The sequence below is a fragment of the Eptatretus burgeri genome, chromosome 4 (assembly GCF_056783735.1).
Source record: "Eptatretus burgeri isolate ZD-2024b chromosome 4, Ebu_testis_v1, whole genome shotgun sequence".
NCBI classification, from domain to species: domain Eukaryota; kingdom Metazoa; phylum Chordata; class Myxini; order Myxiniformes; family Myxinidae; genus Eptatretus; species Eptatretus burgeri.
Genome location: NC_140964.1, coordinates 122,149,601 through 122,161,105, shown reverse-complemented (window position 1 = coordinate 122,161,105; position 11,505 = coordinate 122,149,601). Strand labels below are relative to the sequence as shown.

Below are 11,505 nucleotides of genomic sequence, written 5' to 3'. Positions count from 1 at the left end.
GCACGCTCCCCACCCTCTCGCACGCTCCCCCACCCTCTCGCACGCTCCCCACACCCTCTCACGCTCACCCCCACCCTCTCGCTCACGCCCCACACTCTCGCACCCCGCACTCCGCACACACTCACTCACACTCTCACTCACACACTCTCACTCACACACTCTCACTCACACACTCTCACTCACACACTCTCACTCACACACTCTCACTCACACACTCTCACTCACACACTCTCACTCACACACTCTCACTCACACACTCTCACTCACACACTCTCACACACTCACTCAGTCACACACTCTCACACACTCACCCACCCACTCACACTCTCACTCACACACTCTCACTCACACACTCTCACTCACACACTCTCACTCACACACTCTCACTCACACACTCTCACTCACACACTCTCTCTCACACACTCTCTCTCTCTCTCTCTCTCTCTCTTGGCACGCACGTGCAAACGCAAGGGGCTGTTGCTCAGTCTCTGGCGGTACGTGTGGAGCCCGTGTTGCTTTCTCTCTTCTTATCATCTTCTCCTCTCTCTTATGTATTTTTTGGGGGTGTTCCTTGTGTATAAACTGTTTTAAATGCTTTATCGATTACTTGAAAATTGAATTGGTTTCTTCTCTTCTTTTTTCCACTCTTGTATATAATCCTTTGCTTTGTTGTATTGAATTTTTACCCTTTATACTTTTTTGTAATAAAAGTCTCTCTTCTCTCTTCTCTCTTCTCTCTTCTCTCTTCTCTCTTCTCCTCTCTTCTCTCTTCTCCTCTCTTCTCTCTTCTCTCTTCTCTCTTCTCTCTTCTCTCTTCTCCAACAAACAACACACTGAGGTTGAGCGTGTGGATGTGTGCATTGTTTGTGTGGAAGTGAAGAGTGGATGTGTGAATTGTTTGTGTAGAATAGATGAGTGGATGTGTGAATTGTTTGTGTGTAAGTGAAGAGTGGATGTGTGAATTGTTTGTGTGGAAGTGAAGAGTGGATGTGTGAATTGCTTGTGTGGATGTGTGAATTGTTTGTGTGGAAGTGAAGAGTGGATGTGTGAATTGTTTGTGTGGAAGTGAAGAGTGGATGTGTGAATTGTTTGTGTGGAAGTGAAGAGTGGATGTGTGAATTGTTTGTGTGTAAGTGAAGAGTGGATGTGTGAATTGCTTGTGTGTAAGTGAAGAGTGGATGTGTGAATTGTTTGTGTGGAAGTGAAGAGTGGATGTGTGAATTGTTTGTGTGGAAGTGAAGAGTGGATGTGTGAATTGTTTGTGTGGAAGTGAAGAGTGGATGTGTGAATTGCTTGTGTGGAAGTGAAGAGTGGATGTGTGAATTGCTTGTGTGTAAGTGAAGAGTGGATGTGTGAATTGTTTGTGTGGAAGTGAAGAGTGGATGTGTGAATTGTTTGTGTGGAAGTGAAGAGTGGATGTGTGTAAGTGAAGAGTGGATGTGTGAATTGCTTGTGTGTAAGTGAAGAGTGGATGTGTGAATTGTTTGTGTGTAAGTGAAGAGTGGATGTGTGAATTGTTTGTGTGGATGTGTGCATTGTTTGTGTGGAAGTGAAGAGTGGATGTGTGAATTGTTTGTGTGTAAGTGAAGAGTGGATGTGTGAATTGTTTGTGTGGAAGTGAAGAGTGGATGTGTGTAAGTGAAGAGTGGATGTGTGAATTGTTTGTGTGGAAGTGAAGAGTGGATGTGTGAATTGCTTGTGTGGAAGTGAAGAGTGGATGTGTGAATTGCTTGTGTGGAAGTGAAGAGTGGATGTGTGAATTGTTTGTGTGGAAGTGAAGAGTGGATGTGTGAATTGTTTGTGTGGAAGTGAAGAGTGGATGTGTGAATTGTTTGTGTGTAAGTGAAGAGTGGATGTGTGAATTGCTTGTGTGTAAGTGAAGAGTGGATGTGTGAATTGTTTGTGTGGAAGTGAAGAGTGGATGTGTGAATTGTTTGTGTGGAAGTGAAGAGTGGATGTGTGCATTGTTTGTGTGGAAGTGAAGAGTGGATGTGTGAATTGTTTGTGTGTAAGTGAAGAGTGGATGTGTGAATTGCTTGTGTGTAAGTGAAGAGTGGATGTGTGAATTGTTTGTGTGGAAGTGAAGAGTGGATGTGTGAATTGTTTGTGTGGAAGTGAAGAGTGGATGTGTGAATTGCTTGTGTGTAAGTGAAGAGTGGATGTGTGAATTGTTTGTGTGGAAGTGAAGAGTGGATGTGTGAATTGTTTGTGTGGAAGTGAAGAGTGGATGTGTGAATTGTTTGTGTGGAAGTGAAGAGTGGATGTGTGAATTGCTTGTGTGTAAGTGAAGAGTGGATGTGTGAATTGTTTGTGTGTAAGTGAAGAGTGGATGTGTGAATTGTTTGTGTGGAAGTGAAGAGTGGATGTGTGAATTGTTTGTGTGTAAGTGAAGAGTGGATGTGTGAATTGCTTGTGTGTAAGTGAAGAGTGGATGTGTGAATTGTTTGTGTGGAAGTGAAGAGTGGATGTGTGAATTGTTTGTGTGGAAGTGAAGAGTGGATGTGTGAATTGTTTGTGTGGAAGTGAAGAGTGGATGTGTGAATTGCTTGTGTGTAAGTGAAGAGTGGATGTGTGAATTGTTTGTGTGGAAGTGAAGAGTGGATGTGTGAATTGTTTGTGTGGAAGTGAAGAGTGGATGTGTGAATTGTTTGTGTGGAAGTGAAGAGTGGATGTGTGAATTGTTTGTGTGGAAGTGAAGAGTGGATGTGTGAATTGTTTGTGTGGAAGTGAAGAGTGGATGTGTGAATTGTTTGTGTGGAAGTGAAGAGTGGATGTGTGAATTGTTTGTGTGTAAGTGAAGAGTGGATGTGCGAATTGCTTGTGTGTAAGTGAAGAGTGGATGTGTGAATTGTTTGTGTGGAAGAGAAGAGTGGATGTGTGAATTGTTTGTGTGGAAGTGAAGAGTGGATGTGTGAATTGCTTGTGTGTAAGTGAAGAGTGGATGTGTGAATTGTTTGTGTGGAAGTGAAGAGTGGATGTGTGAATTGTTTGTGTGGAAGTGAAGAGTGGATGTGTGAATTGTTTGTGTGGAAGTGAAGAGTGGATGTGTGAATTGTTTGTGTGTAAGTGAAGAGTGGATGTGTGAATTGCTTGTGTGGAAGTGAAGAGTGGATGTGTGAATTGCTTGTGTGTAAGTGAAGAGTGGATGTGTGAATTGTTTGTGTGCAAGTGAAGAGTGGATGTGTGAATTGTTTGTGTGGAAGTGAAGAGTGGATGTGTGAATTGTTTGTGTGGAAGTGAAGAGTGGATGTGTGAATTGTTTGTGTGTAAGTGAAGAGTGGATGTGTGAATTGCTTGTGTGTAAGTGAAGAGTGGATGTGTGAATTGTTTGTGTGGAAGTGAAGAGTGGATGTGTGAATTGTTTGTGTGTAAGTGAAGAGTGGATGTGTGAATTGTTTGTGTGTAAGTGAAGAGTGGATGTGTGAATTGTTTGTGTGGATGTGTGCATTGTTTGTGTGGAAATGGAGTGGAGTGATGAATTTGAGTGGAAGTGGAGTGGAGTGATGAACTTGAGTGGATCCATGGATAATGTACGTGTGGAAGGCTGGTAAGGATGGTGTACCTATAATGGATTTGGATGGCAGGGATACTGGTGAAGTTCCAGGACATGGAGTTGTTTGTGGGAAGGGGCTTCACGTGTGGTTGTACGGTGTTGTGGAAGTGTTTCATAGGTGAGGTGAGTGTACGGAGCTTGGCTTGTGGTTGGGGGAAGGGGGTGTCGTCTCGCAGTTACATGGTGTTCGGACAGGGTGGCAAGTGCATATTGTACATAAGGTGCATAGCAGGGAGGGTCTTGCACTGTTATTGGAGGTGTCGGAACATCGTGTGCTCTGGGGAATGTATATAGTTGTCCTTCCACATCTTGGGGTGGTTGCAAGTGCATACGTATGACCTCAGAGTAAGGCACCAGCATGCTGTCTTTGGAATATGCCCAAGCAGTGCTGGAAAGTATGCATGGGCAATGGTATTTATCTGGGGTGGTGAGGGGGGATCGATGGGTGGGGTGACTTGTACATATTCTCTTGCAGGAAGTTGTTGTCATGGGTTTTGATGTGTTATGTGGACTAAGCCATGTTTTGTACACATTTGGGGAAAAGTTTTAAGTGTAATGAGGAAAAGAAGTTTTCATTTTCTGTGATATGGTGTTGTTTCAGACATGAGTGGGATTCTGTTTTGAGTTACGTTCACTGCCTCATCATCTCTCACATGTCCTCAGCTGACCATGATGCTTATGTACTGAGGTAAGGCTCTCGCACTTGTTTTTCTTTTCATAACGAAAACCTGATTTGTTGCCAAGTGGAACAAACTTTACTTCTGTTCTTTTTATTCATCTTTTCCCAAAACTTTCAATTTAACTTTCCTTCGACTCACAAAAAAACCCTACACTGATGCAATGGACAGGTTAATTATCCCACTTCTTTGATGTACGAGGGCGAGTCAGTATGAAACCTTAAAATGGCAATATATATTCAAGAATGTACTGTGTGGCCATAAAGTCTGGAAACATCAATAATATAATGTTGTCACTGGGGTTGACATCCCAAGTTCGCCCCCCAACCGAAATTGTGATACTGGGCGGTTAACACCACGAGCCCCCGGGACTGCCGAGCAGTTCCTTATTCAGAGGAGGCGGACACGTTAATCCTCGGAGATTTTAACACATGCTTGAAGGGCATGATGGACGGGTGGAGGAGCACAGGGAATTAAACGGATGCACAGGGCATTTATCCTTGAACCCACGATGATTACACGAATACAGCTCCTTCAAAATGAACACATTTAATGAACATGCACAAGTATTTACAAAGGACGATAATTCAAAAGGAAATGACAACGGTATGAAATAATAAATCAATCCTGCAGTCGAAGCCTCGCACACAGACTCAAACACAGACAAAGGGGACATAAAATACAAAGAAAAACCCTCCTTTCAAACTATTGCTTTACTCAGCTTGGCCCAGAGCTTATCCTTGTGCAACTGGAATCGAGGCGCTTCTCTCGTAGCAGGACGAACGAACGCCATGCAATCCGTGAGCGGCACTCCACATCAAGGCTCCATCACTCCACATCAAGGCGCAGGTTTATTCAGTGAAAATCAGACACAAATTATGTATCAGAGGCAACGCATCACGGATGCACGTGCAGGGATTGATGGAAATGCTGCATTAATGCAACGCGTTCATTGCAATTTTGCACAGCACATTGAACTGTGCGTTTCTCATGAGGGACAACTCATTGAACATGTCATGTCATGTATTGTAATGTAATGTAAATAAACCATTTCTAATGTATATTCGCCAATGTTTCCAAACTTTATGACCACCCTGTAATGTGTGTAATTGTAGACGACATATGTTATATCTATGGGTAAGAGTGGTGTTTTGCTAGTTCTCGATCTGACAACATTGAGTGTATGATGTCAGAGGAGCAGTTCCAAGATGGAGGCTCCTTTAGAAGCATGCATCAGGGAGGAGCAACGTTCTGTCATCCGTTTCTTGGGGAGTGAGGGTGTGCATCTTCATTCTCCGATGGATTTCACTGAGATTCACTCACTCACTTCCCAAGAAACGGATGACAGAACGTTGCTCCTCCCTGGTGCATGCTTATAAGAGAGCCACCATCTTGGAACTGCTCCTCTGACATCATACGCTCAATGTTGCCAGATCAAAAACAGGCAAAACATGACTCTTACCCAGAGATATAACATATGTCGTCTTCAACTACACACATTACATTCTCAAATTTATATCACCATTTTAAGGTCACTTGTTGACTGCCCCTTGTTTATAGCCTATGTTATTTCGACTTGCAATACTGGCTCACACGAGGAGGCTCTCGACAATACGCATTTGCTAACGGGAATACAGAACTTTCAAAATGACGTATGATTGCTAACGAGGCGTTCTGCACATACGTGTGTGTGTGCGTGCGTTCGCGCGCGTTTATATTTACTCAGTTCTGCTCTCGGCACTTTTAACCTGCCATTGCAAGCATGAAATCTGAAATTAAAATAGCCTTTTAAACAAAATTTTCAGCATTAAGACAAAAGAGTAGCAATTTCAAAATTGTTAACTATAATTGTTCTATTCCTTCATGTAAATCAGACTCACAGAAATATCGGAAACATGAGAAATATCCGTGGTGAGAGGTGTTGGGTTCATACAATTTCCGTTTAATCCAAGCTGGCGTTGGCCATGGATTTAACACACCTTCTCACATCCACAAACACATGGACACATGGGCGCTTCTTTTTAGCAATAGATGCAAAAATCTCATATCATTTCTCTTGTGGCCCTGGCCCCGGATATTGTGGGGGGGGGGGGTAGGTGTAGGGGATGGGGAATGAGGGTTTGTGTGGTGGCATGTCGGTGTTGTCGGAAGCATGTGGTGTGAGTGTATCTGGAGCTGCGAGACACCCCGGGGACTGCACCGTGCTCTTCGCTCATGGTGACGCATGCTGCCGAAGGCGTAAAGGGTGGGGGTGACTCAAGACGGGGAGGAGATCGCCTTGAACTTCGTGAATACGGCTGCACAGACCGCTCGCTGAAACACCCAAGTCATGCCCCTGTCAACAGGAGCCATGCCTCTCTCCCTCTCCTCTCCTCTCCGTACCACGGGAAGTTCACCCTGCTGGAGCGATGGGACCAGACCCGTCTGTCAGACTTTATTCAACGGGTTTGCCTGCAACCTTCTTTCTGTCCTGGCATGACACCCTGCTCTGTGTCTATTGTATGTGATTGATTGGACCCTCAGGTATCGGCTGTTTAAGGATCTGGCATTTGTCATTGGTTCGTGGGCGCGCAAGTCGGATAGTGGGTGAAGGGGATTGCTTGTTTATTAGGTACACATTTATTTGTTTTGAATTGCTTTTTCTAAATTCCCTATCCATGTGCCATTTCCTTTTCAAATGTACTTGGTCTCAGGTGAATTCTGGTGACCATGGTGGCTTCTTTTGGTGGTTTCCATAAGTCCAGTTAAGGCTTGATCGGCTGTGATATTGCTACCGCAAGTCAAGATCGCGTCACGTGACTCAGGCTCGCTCAGCCTTGCTCAGATCAGTCACGTGATCGCTTATCAGCGTGACACTCACCCGATTTGGGTACTCCAACCTATATGGTAATGTGGCTTTGGACGTAAGGATCAGGTGGCGGGACAGGGTGTGTGTCTGAAACGGGTGACTGTCATGGTCGCTTGAACTCAACTCGCCGGATTGGAACCTTGAAACCGGAACGGACCGCCGACTGTAGCAATACTTTTATATGGGAAGCATTTTTAAGGTGTATGTGCTTTATTTTTTTATTTTTTGAATTGGATTGTATATGTATGTATGTATAGAATTGGATTGATTCTACTTCTCTCCTTCCAGTGAGAGTTCGATGTTTATATCTCGACAACGCTTTATCCTGAAGACGTGTGGGAAAACAACACTCTTACTTGCCCTCCACCCACTTCTCTCTCTCGTGTTTTCATACTGTCAAAATACACCACAGGTAGTCTCTTCTCAATCTGCTGCTTCCCTTTTAATCTTCTCCTTTGTAGTATGACAATACATTCAGAAAAAAATTGTGCCATAATTGGTGGTGTAATTGTTCCATTGTTGTTGCAGTCCCTGTTTTATTCTCGGAAGAGTTATCTTCAGCCAGATCATCAACCTCAACCTCATGGATCCTTCTCACAAGAGGCAGATTTTCTACTTTCCCTTTTTCCAGGTAATCTGAGGTAGCAATTTAATAACTGTTTCCTTTACCTTGATTTATTTTATCTTTGAATGTTTTCGGGCTTTCCATTCCAGTGGAGGATACAGTGCCAGCAAAGTTCTTTCAGGTATCCTCTCCTGCAAATCTTCCCTCTCCCAATGCTTGGTCGTCGTCGTACTTTGTTATATTGCTTCCAGTGCGGTGTGACACGGTGGTTTGATGCAGGGCAGTAAACTTGAGTGCACACATTCAACGATTCTACGCCAAGTGTTTGATATAATTTTGAGTGTTCAAGTCGGGACTTCCTCCTCATCACACACGCACTTACAAATGCGAGAAAAGTTGAATGGCGTTGTATAGAGTAATCATGGGGAACCTCCGACCCGCGGCATGTTTTGATGCAGTCCACGTGGTGATCTTTTGTTCAGTGTTTTAAGTCGCTATGTTGGAGTAATGGATGACTGGATAATGTGGAGAGTTGCCTCTGAGCTGTCTCACCTCGGTTCAAATCTTGACCCTGTTATAAACTGGCATCCTATTTCGTATGCAGGATGATTCATTGATGTGTGTACCTTGCCGTTCAGAGGATAGCTATTAAACTGGGTGTCCCATTTGCCGGCATTAGTTGCTGAATGTTAGACCCCTACCATGACCTTCGTGAGGAGAAGGCGAGCCAACGCCGACACCCTGGAGAAATGACCAATTCCTGCACTTGCATTCGAGTATCCTGTGTCGGATTTGTAATCCATCCAGGTTGTAACCCCAAGTGGCCTAGAAAACGAAACTTCCTCGGCAGCCCTTTGTACCTCATGGCACAAGGAGGAAAGAAGAAGAAGAAGAAGAATTCTGTTGGAATGTGAAAAGTTGCACAAAATTAATTTCCCAAGAAATGTTTTCACTTCTTTAACCCTCACAACTTGTATAAAACCATGTTCACCACGACAAGCGATCACATTCATCTTTGCAGGAAGTTTAACTGCAGAACTTCGCAACCACACACGTGCTCTGTATCTTAATACATGGTGTTGCTGGTGTACAACTCAATGGCAGTGCGTTTGAGATAAATGCGAGTAAGAATACGAATTATTATCCCCACACTTAAAATTAATAAATAAAACAGGGTTGATCTGTCATGCTATCTCCTGAACGGTTGTGCAGAAATTCACCAAACATGATAGTTATGATCACCACATGGCATAAAGGTGCAAGAGCAGTATCATTTTTTGACTCACCCCCTGGGTCAAAAGGTCAAATGTAATTGCGGGCACATTTTTAGAGCCTTTTTTTAAAATGAAACTTTGTAGGTGTAATGATTTTTTTTTTGTTTGTATCCTGGTTCATGCACCAGGGGGTGGGGATTTAGGATCGCTGGAGTCAAAACGGAACAATTTTTATTTTCTTTAACTCAAAAAAAATCGACGTTTGGTCATTGCCTGGTGGAACTTTTTACCATCTTTAAACTTTCCTTTCGGTAGGAAATGTGGGGATTTGCGATGGCACACCATAGTTTTGTAGTTGCAGCACGTGCGCTGGTATACAATTGCACCGAGTTTGAAATGTCCCTGGTGTCTACCATGTCTCCGGTGTCCCCCCCTCCCCCCCATGCGCGTCAAGTGACAGCCAATGACGGCGTCCGGTAAATGGCAGTGCGTGACAATTGACGGAAATACTGGAATATTTCAATGGAAATTTGTGAAACATGTGTTATATATGTGAAAACCATTGAATTTATTGCTTGACGGAAAAAAAACCAAGTAATGTTCCCCTCTCATGTACGAACGAACGAAAGACGTCATTTCCGCTCACCATGGCATTTCGCGCCGAACGCTGAAAGCTAAGTTCTTCTTCTGCCATCATTCTCTTTTATATTAGCCAAAAACAAGTGTTTCGTCTTGCATTAGTGGTTGAAATGTATTTACAATTATGGCAGATATTGGTGGCAAAGTGATAAGTGGTTCTTTCAACCAAGGACATCTTTGAATTATTTTCATAACTTTGTACTGTACAATCAAAATATGCAAAAATTAAATATGCTTAAATTCAAAATGTGTTAGTCTATATTTTATATAATAACAATATAACTAATATTATGTAGTTGGTGTAACCACTATGTTTCAAAGTTTTGCTCAACAAATATTTTAGCTTTGCTTTCATCTTTTCATCAGCAAAGCTTACATTTTACTCATCATTTGTTTGTCTGTACATTAACTTTATGATTATTATTCTTTTGCGGCCCCCTGCCTTGCTGTATCGAACGATTTCATTCTTTTCTGTTATATATAAAGGTGCTTATCACAATAATAATAATAACAAGATTTTTACATTTCAAATATTAAGTATGCTTTTTAATTGTTTTTCAACTGAAAAAGCATAAATTGCATATTTTAACATTAGTGTACTCACTTGTTTCACCACACGTGCTGTATTGAAGGATTTCACTTGTTTTGTGTTAACATTGCTTTAAAAAAATAAAAAGACTGAATGGTGAAAAAAAAATGCAGTGAAATAAGTGATTTCTTTTAGTTTTTTTAATAATATTTGCCGTAGTTGATAAAATGGCAGCAGGAAGGTGACCTGGAGTGCCCTGCTTTTCAGTAAGAAGTCAATGATTAGCTACATTACTTATCTGCATACATGCTCTTTAACTTGGTAATAAATCACGAGGAATGTGTCTGGCTTCTGACCAAGTTTAATAATAGCTGTTTCGGAATAGGAAAGGCTCCCCACCTCTGGTCCAGAGAGTAGATGGACCAGGATCCTGATTATCAAGGGGAATCTTGGATTTGGTGGGTTGTACCTTGGATGGGGTGAAGATTACCGCAAGTGTGTGATTTCCCACGATGACTGTCGTAAACACAGGCTTATAACATGGTCACATGACATTTCAACCTGATTTCAACCCACGGTCACATGATATTTCTCAACATCCTGTGGGAGAAATTTTGAGAGTTTCTGCAAGTTATCATTTTTGTCGGTGAAAAGGGTGGGGGGGGGGAGCAGTGCCGAGGGTTGGCTTTCTCTGACTTTCTTCCTCAACAGTTCTGTTTCGAATTTGGGCTTTTTTTTTTGGTGCATAATGTGGAGGCTCATATGAGAGTTAACACACAAAGTACAAGAATAGCAGGAGAGGGAAGGACAAAACAGTGGGGGACAGAGACATAAGATCTGTGGAAGGAAGAGGAATGGGGTGGGGTACAGAGGGAAAACAAGATTTTTCACCACAGGGATATTTGAGGAAAGCAGGGAATTTGAAGGAGGTGGGTTTGGGGTGGATTTGTGGGGGTAGAACAGATTGTGGTTTTGGATGGGGGAAGATCGATGGTGGTGAAATGCTGTTTTGAAGACCTGGAGGGAAGAGTGGGATTCAAGAGAGTGTGAGAGTTTGTTCTGAAGTTGGTGGAAAAAAAGGAGGAATGAAAGAGTGAAGCTGAGCAGTAATTCTTGATTTTGGTAGTTTTACCAGTAGGGGGTTGCTGGCGGATATTGAGCACCCTGCGGCAATATGGTGGAGCATAACACAGACATAGGGGGACAAGACCAGAGAGGAGATGGTAGAAGACAGAAAGACCACTGACCCTGTGGTGAGAGAGTGAAAGACCCAAAGACAGCCTCAGCAGGGGAGATACCAATGATCCTAAATGCCTTGGTTTCCACAGCATGAAGTGGTTTCCACATTCCACTCTGGGCCCAGAGGGGGGGAGGAGTACTCCATCAGGCTGAGAACGAAAGTTTTTTTTTTGTGGTCAGGAGCTCAGGTGTGCCAAGAAAGGACTGCATGTCGGAGGATTCCCAGTCAACGACTGGCTTT

General features: G+C 43.1%; 1 protein-coding gene across 1 annotated transcript in view; it reads left to right on the top strand.

The window, feature by feature from the left end:
* Positions 1-11,505, top strand: part of AMD1 (adenosylmethionine decarboxylase 1) — a 39,493-nt gene that overhangs the window by 2,665 nt on the left and 25,323 nt on the right. The window contains exons 2-4 of the mRNA XM_085879927.1: positions 4,155-4,241; positions 7,367-7,490; positions 7,607-7,709. Of these exons, the coding sequence (XP_085736053.1) occupies positions 4,155-4,241; positions 7,367-7,490; positions 7,607-7,709 (314 nt within the window). The remainder of the gene's footprint in view (positions 1-4,154; positions 4,242-7,366; positions 7,491-7,606; positions 7,710-11,505) is intronic.